At 36.5% G+C, this 22,557-nt stretch overlaps 1 protein-coding gene across 1 annotated transcript; it reads left to right on the top strand.

The window, feature by feature from the left end:
* Positions 1-15,489: 15,489 nt before the first annotated feature.
* Positions 15,490-17,400, top strand: LOC141426158 (uncharacterized). The gene is made up of 2 exons (XM_074085018.1): positions 15,490-16,396; positions 16,520-17,400. The coding sequence occupies exons 1-2, from the start codon at positions 15,968-15,970 to the stop codon at positions 17,294-17,296; spliced, it is 1,206 nt and encodes a 401-aa protein (XP_073941119.1). The 5' UTR covers positions 15,490-15,967; the 3' UTR covers positions 17,297-17,400.
* The last annotated feature ends 5,157 nt before the right edge of the window (positions 17,401-22,557 follow it).

The following is a 22,557-nucleotide window of genomic DNA, read 5'->3' as shown; positions in this document are numbered from 1 at the left end:
ATTAAAACATAGATTATACCTACTCGTCAAACTGAACAACATTAGTTAAGCGACTTTAAAAAATTAGTTTTATTTTATTACACTTATTTCAAAATTGAAAATACAAACTGAAATATAGATACACAGACAAAACAGAAAAATAAGACCATCATTGGGAATCGAACCCAGGTCCTCGTAATCCGTACCGTGTCTATACCGCACACCACTGATGGTCAACGGTACCGACACGAATTTCCCTATGCACCTCATATCTCAGCTTGTCTTTCTTACTTAGTCACTTAAGCAGCGACGCTAGCGACATCTATGCATAGCCCTCATCGAGAAACTTTTACGGCACTCCATTGGAACTAACCGCTCACCCGGACAAGAGATATCGTTACTAAGCAATCAAATTAAGATTGGTTTTTGGGAATCTTTTTGTACTTTTTTTCAAGTTTATTCGAAGAAACAATGTAAAGCAAAATCTTTGATGTTTGTAACGTGACAGCGACGTGAGCTGTGTTCTATGATAGCGTACATTGATCATCATCATCATCATATGTCAGCCGAAAGACGTCCACTGCTGGGACATAGGCCTCCCCAAGGCTCTCCACTCAGACCGGTCTTGTGCTTTCGCATCCACCGCGATCCCGCGATCTTAACCAGGTCGTCGCTCTATCTTGTTGGAGGCCTACCAACAGCTCGTCTCCCGGTCCGCGGACGCCATCCGAGAACTCTTTGACCCATCGGCCATCAGCTCTGCGAGCAATGTGCCCCGCCCACTGCACTTCAATTTGCAATTCTTGGGGCTATGTCGGTAACCTTAGTTCTACTGCGGATATCATCATTTCTGATTCTATCCCGCAGAGAAATCCAGCATATTTAGCCCTTTCCATAGCCTTTGAGTGACTTTGAGCTTCCTCATGAGGCCATCGTTAGCACACCCACGTCTCAGATCCGTGTGTCGTTACTGGCAACACACACTGGTCAAAGACTTTTGACTTCAAACAATGCGGTAAATTGGATGAAAAGACACTGCGAAGCTTATCGAATGCTGCCAGCCGAGTCGGATTCGACGAGTGATCTCTTCCTCGAAGTTGGACCTACCTAACCGGACCGTTTGTCCTAGGTAAACATAGTCGTCAACAACTTCGAGCGCAGAGCCTCCGACTATTACGGGAGTTGGCACAACATGGACATTAGACATGACTTTCGTCTTGTCCATGTTCATTCTCAGGCCAACTCGGTCGAAAACTCTGCTCAGGTCAGCAAGCATAGCACTGAGGTCCTCCATGGTCTCAGCCATGACTACAATATCGTCGGCGAATCGATGGTGAGTGAAGTACTCGCCATTAATGTTGATGCCTCGTCCTTTCCAGTCCAAAACCTAAAAGCACTCCTCCAATACAGCGGTGAACAGTTCGGAGAGATCGCATCTCCTTATCTGACTCCCCGCTGCAGAGGAATAGGCTTCGTGCTCCTGTAGTCAGACGGACATAGGGCGTTTTCGTACAGACACTTCAACACTTCGATATACCGGTAGTCAACTTGGCACCCTGCTGAGTGCCTGCAGCACAGTCCAAGTCTCGATCGAATCGAAGGCTTTCTCGTTCGACTAATGAAAGGCAAAGGGGGGGGGGTTATCCAAAAAAGTGGCACCGGCAGGTTAGTTTTTTGTAAAAAAAAATATGCCAGTTTTACCAACTAAGTATGAAAAATATTTTTTAAATAATACAATTGGGGCATATTTGTAAAGGCACCGCAAAATTCATACAACAATATAAAATTATAGCGTGTTGAAGTTTTGGAGATATAGGTTAAAGTTGCATTGCGCAGGTTAGTAGAGAAAACATTACAAGTAAAGTTAAATTTTACAGATTATGTACAAAAGAGTAGATATCAAGAGGCGAAGGGGTTGAATTATGCTTTGACACCGAAACGAATTCCTTATGGAACCGTTATCAGTAGCGTGGAAGAAGCGATAATGCGCAATAAAGTGACTTGAGTGACGCGATGTCCTAAGGCAAGATGTTGCGGTTATTTTAAGAAGGACCAGTTTTACTGAAAAACATTTTTAATTTATTTCTCATAGGTATTACATACACTTACTAACTGTACATATTCACTCGCCTAACTGATATTACAGTTTGTTGGCGAGAACGTCACTGAATGTCACTGCGAAAGAGCGTTTGGCCTTAAGGAATATTAGGAAGAACAAGAGGTTTTTGTACTTAAAGCGGACAAGGGTAATACCACTGTGGTGATGGACTCTAATGATTACGAGAGTAAATAAGGAATTTTGTTGGATGACGATCAGGTCTATAAGCCAGTGTCGTACAACCTACGGCAGAATTACGCGCAGTATAAGGACTGTTGTCAGACTACAAAGATCTGTTCGACGGTGATGGTTTTGAGCGCCTTTACAAGCCGAAGATCGTGCAGCTGCCGAAGTTATATGGGTTGCCGAAAGTGCACAAGACAAAAAGAAATGCCTAAAAAACCTATCGTAAGTCAAATTGCTTCTCCTACTTACGACCTTGCGAACACATAGCATCGATATTGTGGCCGCTTGTGGGGGAAAACGTCATCTTACGTTAAAGGTTCTCCATTTTTTGAAATTCTCAGCAGCATTCAGTTGGAACCGGAAGACGTTATGTTGAGTTTTGATGTGGCGTCGCTTTTCACCAATGTTCCCCTCAATGAATGCTATGAGATGAATCGGGGAAGTTATGTAAAATGATATTATGTTAGAGTCCTAGCTACAGATTGAGGACATCACTATCTGCAGATTGATGGCGTTTTTATGGATAGTCGCGTGGCATCGGTGATAGCCAATATCTGGATGGCACATTTTGAGACTTGAATAGATCTACATGCGTGGAATGTAAGATTGTGGAAGCGGTATGTCGATGATGTTTTGTGCGTTATGAAATGTGGTAAACCTGAAGTGGAACAGTTTCTGGCATATCTCAATTCCATTCATACAAAGATTAGGTACTTTACTTATGAGTTGGAAGAGGGGCATACATTAGCTTCCTTGATGTACTTAAGGAAAAAGCAAGAGCGGATGGTTGTTTGACATATACCGTCGATAGGAAGCCGACGCACACAGATAGGTATCTGAACATCGTCTTCACCACCGTCCGAGACATCTCAGCCGTTACGAGTTCATTGCAAAATAGGGCATTTGATTTCTGTGACTCTGAATTTGTTGAGGACGAGTTGAGACATGTTCAGGAGGTACTAAAGTATACTAAACGGATATGGTGAATAAATGGCAGCCAAGAAGGAAACGTAGAACTAAACATCCTTATGTAGCTAGGTAACCTGCGTATAATGTCTTATATGCAAGGAGTCACGGACAAGTGAAGCCGTTGTAGGCAAGTATTCCATCAAGGTAGTGTACACACCTTTGTCAAAGACGCGAGGCATATTAGGACACCCAAGAATGTCGATCCCTTCCAAACACACCAGGTGTTATAAGACTGATTGTAGTTGCGGTAGTTCCTATAGGTATCGGACAGACGAAAAGGAAATAATGAGAGGGATAAGGAACATATTGCGGCCGTTAAAAATTGCCAAGTGAATAAGTCAGCATATCAACAACTTTAGGTACTAAGATACCCGAATAGCGAATTCGTAAATGCCACTCAAAACATTTATTAAGTAAAGAGTCACTTTAACCTGTATATTGATTACAAGTTAAATTGACACAGGTTACAGTGAAAAGTAGTTATAGTAGACAATTACTTAATAAACCATTAATAATATGAATGCCTTTTAATTAGATAAGTAAAAAACGTTTCATACCAATATCGTCAAATAATCAAGACAAGTTAAAGTTAACATACATGTTACAAACTCCGGATTTCCGCCTTCGATCACTTGTCGCCACAAAACTACATTCGTACGGCCGCAAACGCTCTGTTTGGCTATTAGATGGATACTGACGGAATGTTTTGCCGCGATTTATGGTCTACAAATGATATCTCGGTGTGAGTGAGACGCTGTACTGTGAACACACAGGTCACAGTGAAAATATCGCTGGACAAATTTAGGGCGTGGATATTGTTGTTTAAAAATGATATATTAAATCCGTGCAATATATTTTTAATACAGATATATTCCTGTTGTCATATAGCGCTATATTTTTTAAACAAAATCGTATACGACTAAACTAAAGAACTAAAACTCGAAGAGTGTCGCGTTTGGACAAGACAGTAAAAACTGTTACTATCTATTTTTTTTTATTAAACTATAAATTGAAATTTGCCTGGCCTTTGTGTATTAGATTAGTTTTTGCCTGTGAACATTTTTATTTTTCTGAAAACGACATGTTGAGCATAGTTTTTATTCAAAAACTAAATGACAGGTTAAGGTGCCACTTTTTTTTGGAATCGCCCGGGAGATTATACTTTTCGGTCTTCTATATAACCTGTCGTAACGCATGTATGTGGTCTACGGTACTATAGCCTTTTCGGAAGCCGGCATGTACGAGAGGCAGGAGCAGTATTTAATTTGTATGAAAAAGGGAAAATTCAAACCTTTAGGGCTTAGATGAATGATTGGTCTCGCGCGCTCGCTCGACTAGATACCGCCGGTGTACTTGTCAAATGCGGCAACAAATAGTACGCCGAAATCGGCGTACCTGAGCCCGAGGCGAGTCAGTCGCGTTGCAAACTGTGCGTAATGTGCATGTCCCGAATTTTTGTTAAATTTTGGTCATAAACCGAAGTAAAATGCCAATTTTCGCAGTGAAACTGTTTAAAAGTAATACTACAAGAAATAAGAAGACACTGGATCACATACCATCAGTGAATATCGTATAATTTCGAAATTACAAAATAAAATAACATGAACCCTAAACGCCATTCTGTGTTGCCGCGTACACAAGAATCAAATTCCCCGTGGTTGAGATTTTAATAAATTGAATTTTATTGTTATCATCATTAAATGATTATAAATTTTAATAACTTATTTTATTTAAGTATCTAACGTAATTATCATATATACATAACCTAGTTCTATATTATTTAATGTTTATCTTTGTGATATTATACACTGGAGTGTATAAATTGTTACCCGACACTATTTAATTAAGGGTGAATGTGTCTTAAAATTAAAAATGTTTTTCGTCTTCCCAGTCAAAGCCCGATCAGCTGATTTACTTAGGTATTACGGGAAACGAAAAAATGTTTGGTGGTTGAGATTTTAATAAATTGAATTTTATTGTTATCATCATTAAATGATTATAAATTTTAATAACTTATTTTATTTAAGTATCTAACGTAATTATTATATACATAACCTAGTTCTATATTATTTAATGTTTATCTTTGTGATATTATACACTGGAGGTGTATAAATTGTTACCCGACACTATTTAATTAAGGGGTGAATGTGTCTTAAAATTAAAAATGTTTTTCGTCTTCCCAGTCAAAAGCCCGATCAGCTGATTTACTTAGGTATTACGGGAACGAAAAAAATTTTTTTCGTATTTCTAGCTATTTTCCTGAAATGTTAACTTTTTACCCGACTGCCGAAGGAGGGTTATGTTTTTCAAGCGTATGTAAGTATGTATGTATGCATGTACCTATGTATGTATATTTGTAAACAATTATTTGTATTTTAGTCTTAATTAACCTGTACATTATATTAGGTTTAACTATAGGCGCAAAGTGTTAAGTACGCAAACTTCTTAGTTGGTGACTCAGTCCATGAATTTTCAGTAATAATTTGTAAATATTGAATGTCCTTAAATATATATATATTTTAATTAAAAGTGAGGCCTGATCACTGATATACCTACATCATACCTACCATTTTTTTAAAGAAGAAACCTACGCCTAACCTATACACAAACATATTAATACATACTCTTAATTACTTCTTAATTTCTAAGTATTTCCCAAGATACATTTGTAACCAGTAACTTAATAGACCACAGAATAATTATTTTCCAATAATTCGGGTAACAGTGGAGCAGCTGGCAACACAATTTGTCACGCACACTAGCATCCTTGCAAATTGTCTTACACCGTTCTTACGCACACTACACTATTGAGTTGCCGCATTCACGAACCTTTTGTTTTTAGTTAGCGCGGTATCTAGTCGAGCGAGCGCGCGAGACCAATCATTCATCTAAGGGCATTAATATGTACACATAATTCGAAGTATCATTCACATTAAAAGTATTTTAAAAAAGTTTATAAATACTGGCCACTTTAGTACTCGTACCTACTTAATGATAAAATAATGTATTCGAATGTCAAGTTTGCCATTGATATGCGTCAATTTGATTTATGTTATGTGTAATAATGTAATTTAATGCTATTCTGGACATTGCCATTCTACACATTGATATTATCGAAAATATTCAAAAATAATGTACAGGGTTTCAGACCATATAAAACACCGCATCGTAATGATGTGGGAAGACAGAATTTCCATATCACAAATTGCTGAGGAATTAGGTGTAATGGTGAGTGCGCCGAATCATACATTTGAGTGATCCGAATGTTTTTTTAATACCCCTTTTGTAGCAAACTGGTATTCATTGACTTATTGTTACTTTTATTTGTTTTAGAGGAGTACTGTATATTTATGGGAAAAAGTATAGAGAAGAAGGAAATGTAAGAGATCATGCATCCAAAGGACGACCTGAAAGACCGTTTGCAAGCGGTGAAAGATGCAGATGGAGGGTATACAAAATATTAGGTTGTTAATATGAAGAAAATGTGGATTTTTTATGATGAACGTAGGTAATTTAAGTATAAAAAAATGTGTAGCCTTTTTTTATGATGAAAGTAATTTACCTAAGTTTTTCAAATAAAAAAATGTAGGTTTTAGTAATTTGTTTTATTTTTTCATAAATAGAGGAATCAAAAATAAACTCCGGTGTGCACATGCCCGGCTATACGTCAACGATTCATTACAAATATAAATTAATTTTTAAAAAAGGCTTCTAAAAGTGACCTAAATTAGGTACTTAGGTCGACACCTACTTTAAATGTATGTGCAAAAATTATGCAAAAATATGTGTAACCTTTAGTACCTTGTCTATTTTCGTCACATTTGAACTGCCATATATGAACTGTTGTGACAGTGGTTAAAGTTACAAGGTACTAAAGTGTATAGATATTTTTGCCCTATTTTCTTGCCTATCTTGTATGGCATATAGCTGTAAAGCAGAATATAAAATAATAGGGTGAAAGGAAACACAAATGACACGTCAATAACGTCACGATCAAAATGAAAAGGACAAAGGACAGGATCATGACAGAACGGTGCTCTTTTCGGTGATTGTCATAATCCAAAATTAGAAATCTTGTTTGTTTGTTGTATAGATATTTTTGACTGTGTAGATATTATTGCCCTTGACTGTATAGATATTTTTGGCTTGGGTTTTGTTCTTATATAATGTGAGTGTTGCGTGATATTTACGGCCTCCTATTTGCCTACATATATTTGACTGACATTGTACATTTATTTATGGCCATGTAAATGTTTAGATCTTTTTGACTAACTAAATGATCACATATTTTTGGCCGGATTACCGTACAAATATTTCTGGCTAATCAACTGTACAGGTATTTTTGACGCCTTGGGAACGTATATATATTCATGCCCTTGAATGTAGGTCGATTTTTGTATTTATTTATTTATTTTATTTGTATTACAAAATTTGCACCATCTGTCTAAAAGAAAATCATGTCTGTATTTGTATTTTCATATAATCCTCCGAAAAATTAATCAAAACACTAAAAAAGGATCGCAGAAAGTAAATGTATGTTACTCCAAATTTAACGCGAGCGAAGCCGCGGGCAATAGCTAGTAGTCACATAAATGCTCTAGGTACTATACAAAAATGAGCAAGGGAACCGCTGTATGAGCAGCTTATATTCAGCATAACTGTGTAGCCATACATAACCTAAAATTATAAACTATACATATCGAATCAAACACTGCGTTTGATTAATAGAAATACTTTTAGAAACGGTTTTTAACATTATTTTTGCACAATGAAATTCTCAAAATCGTTGAAAAAAATCGCTTATCCTAGCCAGGCTATTTTAAAACGGGAACTATATTTTCTGTCACTATAATATATATTCCTAAGAAATGTATTGGTCATCAAATTAATCAAATCTGTCTCTAAGTATGAGTCATCAGATTAATGAAAACCTGTATCCTTAATTATAGCTTGATCATCAAAATTCGATCACCAAAATAATAGATCTGTCACCTAATAAATAGATCAGTTCTTTAATTCGATGCTTCTACCTATTCTACCAAGGCAGGTCTGGTTAGGTACGACGACGAGCGAAGCGAGGAAAAGAGTTAGGTAGAACTGCGACAGCGTGCCGCGGCTGCGGCCGGCGAAGTGCCAGAATGGTTTTTTTTTTTTGCTAATAGTATGATGAATATAAATGTTTGTAGTAGGTCTTGAGTCTTGGATGTTTGTAAATATGTTTTTAAGTATACATGCAGTCTTTCTGTTGTTTAGCACCCATAGAACAAACTTTGCTTAGTTTGGGCTGGGTCGATTGGTGTAATTTGTGAGAAGATGTTATTATTATTATTTCATTCATTGTCAAATTTCAGTACAATTATTTGATGATCAATATTATTTTCCAGTGACTATAATTAATTTTTAGGATGTCATTTCTATATTGTTTTGTGATTCAGTGTTAGTGACATCTATTATTTTGGATGAAACCCGATATAATATTTGATGATCAATATTATTTCAGAGTAATTTTAAAATAATACATAAGTAACCGTTTGAATATTATTTGGTGATTCAATTTAGGTGACAGATCTACTATTTTAATAACAAATATTATTTATTACGTCGCCGAAAACGCATTTATTAGGTGATCAATAAAATCATACCCTTTTAAAACCTTTGTTTACTTACCGAATAGTAGCTTAATCATGTGGTGCGTAAGAATTTTACGGTAAAGATATATATGTAATTATATGCAGTAAAGTTAAATAGTAATTCACTTCCAATAATTATGAAACGTGTACTTAAAACAAAATAGTAATTGAAAATACAAACTGAAATATAGATGCACAGAAAAAACAGAAAAATAAGACCATCACTGGGAATCGAACCCAGGTCCTCGGTAATCCGTACCGCGTGCTGTACCGCTACACCACTGATGGTCAACGGTACCGACACGAATTTCCCTATGCACCTCATATCTCAGCTTGTGTTTCTTACTTAGTCACTTAAGCAGCGACACTAGCATACGGTCACTAGCGTCGCTGCTTAAGTGACTAAGTAAGAAACACAAGCTGAGATATGAGGTGCATAGGGAAATTCGTGTCGGTACCGTTGACCATCAGTGCACTAGCATACGGTCACTAGCGTCGCTGCTTAAGTGACTAAGTAAGAAACACAAGCTGTGATATGAGGTGCATAGGGAAATTCGTGTCGGTACCGTTGACCATCAGTGGTGTAGCGGTATAGCACGCGGTACGGATTACCGAGGACATGGGTTCGATTCCCAGTGGTGGTCTTATTTTTTGTTTTTTCTGTGCACCTATATTTCAGTTTGTATTTTCAATTTAGGTTTTACGGGATGACCGCAAAAGTAAAAATTTGGAATTGAAATAAAAAATACAAAAAGATTCCAAAAAACCAACCTTAAAATAGTAATTAACAAAATTTAAATCCGACTTTGCATAGTAAGTATGGTGACATGATGGCGACGCGTGGCGACGCTGTGTTGTTTGCTACAGCATATTTTTTTATTATTTATTTCCATATTGTCTCCAAAAAAAATTGTTTAACAAAAAATTGAACCGACTAAAAAAACCATGAAAATAATTTTCTACCAGTCTGAGGTCGGTCGGTGCCTCAGCACGAGCCAGCAGGAGTGGACCTATAGTCATCTACTTACCTCACCTACGCAATTTATATTGGGCTTCAATCACTCCTGCTGGCTAGTGCTAAAGCACCGACCGACTTCAGACTGGTAGAAAATTATTTTCATTTTTTTTTCACGCTTTTTAGTGTAGATATCTAAGATACAATAGAATATGTTTCCTTATTAATATCAACTGCTTTACGTTCATTATTGAGGAGTCCTGCTGCTTCACCACCCGTTTTACCATATGCATTACGAGGAGCATACTCGTAAGTTGCTTAGCAACTGTGTCAAAGTAATTAAAATTCAACCCGGGAAATACTTGTAATTGAGTAGTAACTCCGGTGGTCAACTGTGGTCTTCATCATCAGTTCCACTTCACCAAATGATGATTTTCAAGAGCAAAGGAACGAGTTACTACTAAATACCTATATCAAATTTACTATAGGTATCCCTACAACATTTGAAGAATTCCTTCGATTTCCTTAAGATCCAATCATCAGATCCTGATTTGATGCTTATGGGACCTAATTGAAGACATTCCTAGACGAACCCAAAAAAAAATTTCAAATCCGTTCATAAATGACGGAGTTCTGAGGAAACAAACAAAAAAATACAACCGAATTGATAACCTCCTCCTTTTTTGAAGTCGGTTAAAAATACAAAAATAATCTAAATGCTGAATAAATAATAAATTTCTTTATTGAGGCAGTTTTTTTAAACCCATACAATTTACAGTTAAAAATTAAAAATCACAAACAATACATATCATAATCATTATCATTAACATTTCATTACATTAAATTAAATCATAATCATCAATTAAATTGACAACATTTTCATTTTTGTTTCTTTGCGTTCTGGTTAAAAATTAGACTACCCGCGTTTTCGGTTTTTCTTAATTTTAGGGGAAGTCCGGGAGACTTGAACCTCATTTTACTCTTATGCCGCTAAATTTGTAACCGTAGGTGGCAGTAACCCGAATTTTGGCGTGTAGACGTCATGCCCGAATAGGTATCGTTAGGTGTTATTGAAATGCTTATAAAAAAATAATTGCAATTATGGCATTATTTTTTATAAAATTTGGAATATGGCTCAAGACTCCCCAGCCCATGGGAGAGTTAATCAGGGGGTGCGGGAGATTTGACCATATATTTATTTATTAGAGAAAACAGTGAAAAACATTATTCTTTAATTGAAAATATTTATTTAAAAAAAGAACTCTAATGTATTAAAGGTATGATTCAATTAGATTACATTTTTGATTATTATCTAGTACCACGATGTTAAACATAAATTAACTTAATCTAATGCCTTTATACGAGCAATTCTTGTATATATATATAATCAGAATCTCGGAAACGGCTCCAGCAATTTCGATTGGGTTTTCGGAGATAAAAAATCGATCTAGCTTGGTCTTATTTCTGGGAAAACGCTTGGTACCGAGTTTTAGCTCGAGCGGAGCTCGGTCACCCAGATACTGAACCTATAAAAAAAACTCTTATAAGAGATTTATTGTTCTTGTCTTCTTTAGTCTTCGCTACTCACTGTCAACATCTGGTAAACCCTTCCTCTTAACTTTTTTACTGTTTTTCGAATAGTTGCACTATTCTTTATTTTTTCAACAGCGTTCTCCAATTCCTGTTTGGTAATATTTTTCCGGGTGGAACCCCTTTTGCCTTGTACTGGCATTATATGGCGTGAGTTTCTAAAACAAAAAAGGACATAAATTGAAAGCCAATCCGTATTTAAATTCTATGCGGAGGATTAAACCATGTGGTCATATCTCCCTGCTACTACATTGATCAAGTCTCCCGCACCCACCTTTAGTTCAGTTAAGTGATTATTTCTCTAAATTCTAACATCGAATGTTTAAAACGCTCATTGTTGATAAAAATATAATAAGTAGTCAATATAAGATAAAATAACAGTACTCACCCAGTAAAGCATCTGAATAGCGTAAAATTACAAAAATAACTTTTTGGTAACAGAAACATGCATACTCCGTTTACTGCCGAACCGCACTAATGGCGGCTAATATGGCGGCGCTACTAGTTGAGTCTTGTGTAAGAGTATATAACACGAGCTATCAGTGGCGCGAACTTTGAATTAGATATTCGAAATGGTTCAAGTCTCCTACCTGGGCATGTCTCCCGGACTCCCCTAAGTTCGTAAGCTGGCAAATTTATTCCAATTATCATAATCCTTCTTATGATAATTGGAATTTGAAATATATATATACATACGTACGTATACGTCGACTTGAGAACCTCTTACACAAAAACAAGAATCACAAGCAAAGTTCTGTCGCTCAGTTATTAAATACACTAGAACTACACTTAAATTCGTCGTTTAAAAATTATTAAAGAAAAGAATAAATAAACAGATAGGAATACTGATGTCGTAATCTATGCATTATATAACATTAAAGAAGTAACTTTTAACAGAACTGTCATGTCATGTCACTTGTCAACCATATGTTGGCATTCGTTCACGAATTTGTTATTTTGCGTTTGCTGCTTTGCATATGCTTTGAGTTTCTTTCTAATTTCTACATAATGACGAACGGAAGGAAGTATCACTAATATCCTTTTACAACTTGTTTCGTCCCAAGTTGTAAAAATACGGCGTTAATGGAAAAAGATAAGCACTTTTTCCATATTTATATTTTAAATATTATTGAGGATCCAACACCATTCTATTCTAGCCCAAGACTGACGGAAGTGACTGACGTATTTGTAAAAGCGGATAGCCGAAATCTGCCCAAATAAAACGTAATATATAAAGGTTCCGAAAAGTGCAATCTATATAGATGAAGATTTGGGCAGATTGCGGCTACCCGCTTTTGCAAATCCGTCAGTCACTTTCATTTTAATAACTGTTATTAAAGCGTATATCAAAACAATAGTGTTACGAGAATCGAAAGTGTATCGTTAGAATCCAGTAATCCGTCAGACAGATAAAAATTGACATGGCAGTTGTTTATTCTTTCAATCCCTATGGTAATAAATGGACTAAGTTAGTAGTTCCTAACATTCACAATCCAACTTTTTTACTTTTTTTCAAAAAAACTACTGCATAAAAAAAACAAAAATATTTTTTATGTAATCAGCAGTGTAAAATCTACAAACGGTATTTTTATTTTTACTACCTTAGCACATTTGATTTGTTGTCAATTAATGAATAACTGAACTTGAACACTTTCAACTGGGTAAAAGAGATTTAATAGCTGTTTAAAAGAGTAGATCAGCATTCATACAGACGATATTAAGCTTCTTGTACATTTATTCAGCTACTACCTATGTGGCTATTATGTTGCTACTATACAGATTAAAGCATTTTATTTTGTGGTCAAATTGCTTGAATTTAGCGTTTGTAAGTATCACCAGTTATTCAGAAATTAACCAGACAAATTATATCGCTTGAAGTTTCCAGAAATGCACTTGTACAGAGATTATTCAGCCAATCTGTCGTCCCCGTAGAGCGAAAAGTCACTAAGTCGTATTTTTCTGTTTTGAGATACGGCAGTTTAAAGTTGTAAAAATAAAAAAAAAATCTAACGTTTTTTGGCGTGAGATATTTATCATAATTATGGTCTTGTCACAAAGACATAACGCTACGGCATAAGCTCCAACTGCCAAATCGAATCAAAAAGTTCTATTTTCCTGGTTATTAGCGATAATTACTTTTATCTCTTAAATTATGAACCTAGATGTGAGTTAGTGATTTTTCGACTAGAGTTAGTGAATTGTCGCTCACTTTTAAAGTATAAAGTAAGAAAATAACTATAATTAGTTAAACTGTTCCTGAAATGTTTAATACCAAATTGATTTTATTATAATAACTATACACATCTGAAACTTTGATAATGTAAAGAAAATCAATAAAACTCAGTAAGTAATTAAAAAAATAAAGTTTATTGCTGGTTAATTTTTTTTAAAGGTTATGTAGGACCATTTAAAACAAGAAAAATCGGTCAACCTCCGTACAATGCCTTAAAAACAAATAGTTCAGTAATAACTTTGTGTTAAAAATTCTAATACAAGCTTTTTGCTGGCGGTACTTTTTGCCCCTGGTTACCAAAAGTAGGTAGTCGTCAAGACGAATCAAATGAGCCCAAAATTTCAAGTGCCTAGCTATTACGGCTCAAGAGATAGAGCTCTGTGACAGACGGACGGACGGACAGACAGACAGACAGCGGAGTCTCAGTAATAGAGTTCCGTTGGCACCCTTTGGGTTCGGAACCCTAAAAAGGGAAAAATAAGACGAAAACAATATTTTATAGTACTTCTGGATCTTCTTCTGTGATATCAGGCTCAGGCAGCGTGTCTATGATATCTTTTTGAGTAGGTAGAGACTCGTACCAATAGTGGAGATCTTGAGGAATCTTGATACGCCTTAGGGATAGGAAATGCTTTGAACTGATCTAACCAGGTTTGTCTTTGGCCGCTGATTTCGCATTCATCGGTTCTAGTGCCTCTTGTACCTTTAGCCTCTTCCTAGGTCGCGGAATCGCCTTTTTTCCTGGAATAAGTCGAATTGGGCGTAAGTAAGGGCCGTCGTGTGTATAGCAGAACTTAACAACATCTTCTCAAACCGAAGACATTTTATTTTCAGCCACTTAATTTTGGTTTCCCTTCTTGGTCTTTGCTCGTGCTTCTGACTAGTTTAGGTAGACCAATCTGTAAATAATAAATAAAATGCATGCCATTAATGTTGCATAGGTACCGCGTGTAAGTTAAACAACCAATCGTCATGGCATTGAAAGAAATTCTAGAATGAGCGGTACTATAAGTATTCGTGTAATATCGCTGTCAGTTCCTTCCTTCAAAAAGCTAAGAAAAATTTAGAAACAATACAGTAAAATAACAAACAACACACCGTGCTCAAACAAAGCATTAAAACAATAAAGCTATGAAACCAAGTTACCCACATGAAGCATTAGTGAAGGGTTAGTAAAAATATTAGATGGGTATGTAAGCAAATTTTAAAACACCTTATATTAAACGCCACATTAAGCTTAAATAATCGTTTACTTTCTTTGCTTTGAGTCTTCGGTTCACGAAGTAGTCATCACAATAGGTACCTACAAAATTCAGTTGAGTATTTAATATTATTTTACTCTGTCTGTATAAACAGTTAAAATTAGTGAACCCTTATTAATGTCTTACCTTCTCAGCTTCTTTTTCATGTTTTTTAAAAATAAGGTTAGCCGTTTCATAACTTTTCGGATTCTCAGCGTCAGTCAGGATTTTCCTGCCAAAAAAAAATGTTTGTGAGTCGTATTCGCAAGGTTTTTTATCACGTTAGTAGATACATTAAACCACGCCTCTTTCTCAACGGGTTAGGCAGAGACTACGTTCTTCCACCTGCTACGATCCTGGCATACAACTCGTTTCCTCTACATTCATCAATCTTCTCATGCATGCACGTCGATTTAGAGTACTCCTGACCCGATCTTTCTTCAGTCTTCGTCTAGTTAGGCCTTACTCTTCCAACGTCACGTACCACGTAAGTACTCATACCAAATTGGAAAAAAACTACGAACATTTAAATTTATAATAGGATTTTTTTTGTCAGTTTACACTTACCTTTTCAATTCCGTAATTTTTATTCACCAAACCTAAAATAAACTTTTCAACACACCTGCTCGTAAAGTAGGTCTTATTACAGCGTATTTACACTGATAATGCAGAATATTACCCATGCCGTGCCTTTTACATTACATTATCGCACTAGTGCCTTTTCATTACATATCTTTTTAAATATTAGCAAGAAGTATTAATGTTTCGAAAACAGCTAAGTAGTTATTTGCGTAAATATAAAATTCAATTCAAAATGTGATAAATAATTAAAGAATTTCATGAAACTGCTTGTTAGCTTGTTGGTATTTATAATTTGACGGTGTATTTTTAACTATAAATACCCAATTTCAAAATTTATAAATATGTGGCTGATTAGCTACTTTGCCGGTGCCCTTATCTCAGACTTGCGCGCGCATGCAGCGCTGAGCGCGCGAAAAAAAAAAATTACGGCCGCCATCTTTTAAATGGGTTTCTGTTTGTTAAGTTTATTCACAGTATTGCATTTCGTTAGTGTTGTTTTGTAAAATGTCGAATTTAGATAACGAAGAATTACTTATCGAGTGTACGCCGCCAGATATCATAGTTGAAGCGCAAAATGCGAGTGATAGTCTTTTGCCCTCAAAATCAAAAGATAAATACATGCAAGCCTACGCAAATTTCATTCAATGGAAAAATAGCAAAAATGCAAGCTCTTTCTCAGAAAACGTGTTCATGGCTTACTTTAGTGAACTGGCGAAGAGGTATAAACCTAGTTCGCTTTGGTGTATATATTCTATGTTGAAGAGTACCGTGCAGAATAAAAATGCAATTGACATCAAAGCGTACACCAATCTAACTGCATTCTTGAAAAGACGTTCAGACGGCTTTTACAGTCGAAAATCCAAGGTTTTAACACCTAATGAAGTGGAGAAGTTCATTAAAGAAGCACCGGATAATCAATATCTAGCGACAAAGGTCAGTTCCACTATTTAGTTTTGTATTCATTATTATAATATTTGTAGGCGGTATTGTGAGTGTTGATATAATAGGAACTAAGTACGATTATTATAACTTAATTATGATTTTATTTATTTTCAGGTCGCATTAATATTCGGAATTACTGGTGCCTGTAGGCGTCAGGAATTAAACAACATTACGACAAAAGATATAGAGAATCACGGAGAGATGCTACTTGTCAAAATTCCGAACACTAAAAATAAAATTCCTCGGTCATTTACTATTCACGGACCATTTTATGAAATAGTGAAAAAATATGAAAGTTTACGTTCAACAAAAGGAAAATCTGACCGGTTCTTCCAAAATTTTCAAAACGGCAAATGCACGAGTCAGCCTATCGGAGTGAACAAATTTGGATCGATGCCTAGAGAAATTGCCAAGTTTTTAGGCTTACCACAGGCTGACGCTTACACCGGACACAGTTTTAGGCGGACTTCAGCTACATTGCTGGCTAATTCAGGAGCCGATATATTGACTTTAAAACGCCATGGGGGATGGCGATCTAATAATGTCGCCGAGTCATATATTGAGGACTCCATCCAAAATAAAGCCGACATAAGTGCCAAAATAACACAAGCAATCCATTTGGAGCCACAATCCAAGAAGTTCTGCCCTGAACCGCGTCCTTCCACCTCATATGCCAATGATGATTTGGGATTTCATACGTTTGCTAATGATGAAACGCAATGTTCTTCTACCTCCTTTCAGAATGTTGCATTATCACCGACATTTACAAATACCCAAGAACAAAGCAATGAAATAATTAATAATACAATTAAACATACAGTACAAATGCCTCATAAGGCGGTAGCATATCATTTCAATAATTGTACTTTTAATAACTGTTTCAATAATTAAAGTTTTTAAATAAATGTGAACTTTTATTTACTTTTCCTCGCAAGTGTGTTGAAAAACGTCGTATGAAACACGTGAGCATTGGTCATTACACTTTTCGTCTCCATTAAGCCTCGCCTTCGGCTCAGGCTTAAAAACCGACTCGAGTGTAATGACCAACATAGCACACTTGTATCATAATGTACTATTGCACGCGCACCACGATCCATTATTTTCATTACCACACGGCACATGGAGAAATTAAGTCGCGTGCGCATCGGTCGACGCCACCATGGGGAATGAAATGAAAGTCACTAAGGTGACGCCGGGCCCTTCTCCTTAGCAATAAACTCACTAACTGACGCGCGTAAATTACCCACATTCAAGCAATACGCATCCAAGTTGTTCAAATAATCATTAAAATGTTTGACGAGAGTACAAAAAGCAATTTATTGTTTGTTTTTGCAGTGTAAAAATAATTAAAATTGTTTAATGACAATTTGCATGATCTTTAAAGCTCATATTACCATGATTTGATGATCGAAAACTCAATAAAACGACTTAGTTAATTTTCGCTTTCATATTTTGTAGCAAATTTTGCAATCGTTAGGTAACTAAGTCGTTTTAGTGAACTTGGAAACAAAATAGTGCTCGGTCATAACCATAACTGGATATGGCAAAAATAACTAAAATGACTTAAGTAACCCCTTTGACAGATATATTTTCGGTATAAATTCATTAAGTAATTTAGTTATTTCTCACTTTAATTCATGCGCAAAAACAACAAAATAATGATTTTACTAACTTTTTAAAATTGGTTCTATGGCTCCTATTGACACAGCGATTAGACTCAAATTTGCAGAAAAAAATGCGATGTCGATGGCATTAAAAAGCCAATTTCGTCATTTTGCGACTTGGTGACTTGTCGCTCTACGGGGACGCTGTGTTGCTTGGGACCCCACATTCGGGCAATCGGGTAAAAAGGCTATAGTATATTGTTAGGTAAAATAAAAATCAGGATCGCCCTGGATCGCCGGTTAGTCATAAATAATAGTAGGTATATTACTGCAGAAGGCGGGAAAAGACATGTCGTGGATGAGTATGGTTTTGGAGGACGAGGCGTAGCCGAGTCCTTCAATAGATACGAATCCACATAATAAAACGAAAACATTATGTTTATACGACACAATATGTTTATATAACAATCTACGTACAATCTAAACAAAATTAACACTTTAATAGTAATAAAAATAAACTTTACTAAAATAAATCAAATATGCTGCACTACGACTACGAGTTAGGAGTTTGTGATGTGCCCATTAGGATATTTCTATCACTACTTGTAGAACTCATTTTATTTTCGTACAAATAACACGGCAGTAAATCTTTGACAAAATAAAATTCACATTCTCACACCAATGTCGATAATACAGATTTGGGTCCGAATCCTATATTTGGTTCCACATAAAATAAAGTAATCATAATAAATTAAAAGAAAACTTATAGGATTAGTAAATATTAATATTATACATTTTTACTTTTAGTTAAAGCGGCAACTCCTAAACAACATTAAAGAATATACCTTTGTATAAAGTATTAAAATATTTAGCAGGCCGAGAAGATAATTAAATCTAAATACACCTTATTATAATTTGGACATAATCATTATTGACATACTTAGCTAAACACAGAAAACAAAGTTGTTTTTAAATTTCTGTTTTTTAGTACGTAACTATTGGACAACGTAGTCGTAGTCGTAGTCACGTACAGGCTGTTTGGTTAATTTTCGGTTTTGGATGAAATTAAAAGTAAAAAACCAGCACAATAATAAACACTTCCCGGACATATCCGGGAAGTAATGCCACTTTTTTAAAATTTAATATCGCATCAACGCAATATTAATGAGAACATTTCCGAGCAAGTTGGAGAAAAACTATTTGAATATTTACAATAGCCTTTACTTTAACTACTTTCTCTTTATTTTTAGCACTTCAACAGCAATACAGCATTTTTATACACAATGTACACTTTTAAGTACCTAATATAATGATTCCTTGACTTGAGGCGTTCCTTGAAGGTTCAACATCCCCACTCGAAAACAGGAAAATGGTGGTAACAGGACTATAGCAAGTAACCGATTTCCCGACAGTTAAAGTGATTTTCCACCGGCGGGGCGAGACGAGACGAGGCTAGACGAGAAAATTGTTTGTATGCGGGCGCGCGAACTAATTGCAATTCTCGTCCATCCTCGTCTCGTCTGTGGACTAAATACCTACCACTTGACAAATTAACATATTTATGACAAAATAAGAAATATAATTATTAATTTAGAATATTCAAGACAACATTGGGCTCTAGAAAAGGTCACAGAAGCAGGGATTCTAAATATTTTTTGTGAAGTAATAATGATGATGATGAAAAGTAAAAGAAGTAAGTATTAAGATAAATTAACTAAAAGATAAAGACTATTTTAGTTCATTGATATGGGCCTCCGCAAAGTAACACCTGATTCGATAAATAATTAAGGTACTTAGTCAAAATTTTCGTTTATTTTGTAAGTAGTAATACGTAATGTATACCTACTACTCAAAAGAAAATAAGGGCCACGGAATTTTATTGGAAAATCGAAAATGGTAATAAATTATAATTCTTTATATCATTCTGTGTCCAAAAATGGTTTTATTGGCACAGCAGTTTAAACGGAATCGAGAGCAAGGTGATGTCTCTCCAATTCGATGACTCCATAGTAGGTCGCGAAGGCAGAGTAGTAGGAGTCTCTCCAGTTTTAAGTATTTCGGCTTGCAATGTTTTTGATGGTAAGAGGCATGCCGACGGGGTGTCACAATTACATCCGCCTTTTTTTATGTTCAGCACAGCATTCGGGGCACACCCATGAGTCCTTTTCCTGCATAGTAAGCTTTTGGGTATTACATAGACGATGGTACAACTTATCGCGATTCTTTACCATACACTGCAGGTACTCCTCACCTACTACAAGTTATCCTGAACACGCAGTGCTTATTAGGTCGGCACTGTTTGCTCTATTTATATTATAATGTACTCAAACGAAGATAAATAACTTAAGTAACCTACAAGGCGTAACACATTGAAGCAGCGTAGGGTTCGTAGCAAGCGTAACGGCTTCGTCGACTCTCGTACCGCGTAGCATATAAAGTTCGGTGGAATCCGCCGGACGTCGGGAAGGCAACACGCACAAGCGAGAGGAAAATTATATGGTGCCTCTTTTGCTCGAGGTGTAGTGCGGGAGGTCGCCCGCAGATCGTCGCACGCGCAGTTTTCCGGATAGCAATTAACAAATATTGGTATTACGCATGACTATGCAATTAAATTGCATTAAAATAATGGCGAGAATCGGTTCTCAAGCTCACCTAATTTATGGGGAAAAAGTTATAAACCCGTCCGCTCTCCACTAAATTCCAGACGAGAAGGATGTAGTTCCACTCCGCGTGTACAGAAGTGCTAGAATCCATTTCAAGGCCGGAGAAGCGATTTCGCAGTTCCAGCCCGAAGGCGGCGCCTACGTCTGGATCCCGCAGCTTGTTGACCTCGAACCGTTTGCCTATCTTGGTGGTCGCACTAGCAGCTCGAGCCAACGCTACTTTAAGTCGCACCTCGGCGACGACTAAGTAGGTGGTGGTCACAGTTGATATTCGCGCCACGGCGTTTGCGCACATCGAGCAGTGATGAGCGCCATTTGGAGCTAATGGCAAGGTGGTCAATTTGGTTCTTCATGACTCCATCGGGTGAGTTCCACGTGTACTTATGGTGGTCTCCATGGATGAATGAAGTGCCTCCGATGGTGAGGTCGTTGTCCTGGCAGAACTCCAAAAATTTCGCCCCGTTCTCGTTCCCTACTCCCATCCCGTGTATGTGTTGAGGTAAAAATTTTATATTGACAATCAACAATGATAATAACAAATCAAATAGACAGGGTTACAGCCAGTATTGTTATAGAGTAGAAGTGTTTGCTTAAAACCTCTTCTAACATCCTCCCTTTTTGGCAAACTCTATCTACAGTGTTAGACCAATTAACCCACTAATAAATGCCAATCTAGGCTTAAAAACAGCTTTTGTGAGAATATCTGCACATTGATATTCTGTGGGAACATATTTAACTTGCAGCTCTTTGTCTGTTACAAGTTCTCTGACATAAAAATGCCTTATCGCAATGTGCTTCGTTCTTCTGTGCATTTCTGGGTTTTGTGCAAGCTTTATAACTGCATCATTGTCAATTTGTAGAGTTGGGATATCTTTCAGTATGGTTATTTCATTGAACAGTCTTCTCAGCCAAACTATTTCACGTCCTGCTTCACTAGCCGCAACTAATTCAGCTTCTGTGCTCGAGATCGCTACAGATGTTTGTCTGCGACTTGCCCAAGAGATCACACCTCCTGCATAGATGCACAAAATTCCAGATGTAGAACGTCCTGTATTTGTGTCTCCGCCGTGATCGGAGTCGCTATAACATTCCAACACTCCGGGTTTGTGTCCTTTTTTGTAAACAATCCCTGAATCGATAGTTCCTTTCAGGTAACGAAAAATTCGTTTAACTTTGAGAACGTCTTCATTAGATGGATTGTCTAGTGTTCTTGATACGACGCTTACGGCGTACGATATGTCTGGTCTGGTTCCTGTCTGGAGGTATGCCAGTGCACCGACAGCTTCGCGGTAGGGGAACTTTACTTCCTTCTCCGTTTCCGTATCTGGTTGTGCTTCTTTAATAATTGGTGTACTGATAGCCTTGCAGTCACTCATTTTAAATCTCTCTAGAAGCTTGTTTGTATAGTGTTTTTGAGACACTTTAATGGAACCATCTTTACTGTTGAAGATTTCTAGTCCAAGAAAGTAGGAAGCTGGCTTTGTGGTTATCTTGAACCTTCTTTTCAATTCAGCCAAAAACTTTTCAGATTCCTTTGGATTCGTTGAGGCTATTAAACCGTCATCAACGTAAAGTCCGATTATGATTTTATTTCCATTCGTTTGTCGAATAAATAAACATGGATCTGTGTCACATTGTTTAAATCCGATTGATTTTAAATAGTCAACAATACATTTATTCCAGCATCGTGGAGCTTGTTTGAGACCATAAAGACTCCTCTTCAATTTGCAGACTTTGTTTGTGCCATCACTGAATCCTTCTGGTTGACTCATGTAGACGTCTTCGTTTATTGAGCCATTAAGGAAGGCAGTGGCTACATCGAATTGCATGAGAGATAGTCCTTCGTTAGCTGCAATACTTAGGATTGATCTGATTGTAGCCATTT

Source organism: Choristoneura fumiferana, chromosome 3 (assembly GCF_025370935.1).
Source record: "Choristoneura fumiferana chromosome 3, NRCan_CFum_1, whole genome shotgun sequence".
NCBI classification, from domain to species: Eukaryota; Metazoa; Arthropoda; class Insecta; order Lepidoptera; family Tortricidae; genus Choristoneura; species Choristoneura fumiferana.
Note: the sequence above shows the minus strand (reverse complement) of the source record. Positions and strands in the feature narration are given on the sequence as shown.

Bases quoted from the DNA above. Each gene is read 5' to 3' on its own strand.
- LOC141426158 (XM_074085018.1), top strand. From the start codon at position 15,968: ATGTCGAATTTAGATAACGAAGAATTACTTATCGAGTGTACGCCGCCA. The intron at 16,397-16,519 runs GTCAGTTCCACT...ATTTATTTTCAG, and splicing joins ATCAATATCTAGCGACAAAG to GTCGCATTAATATTCGGAAT.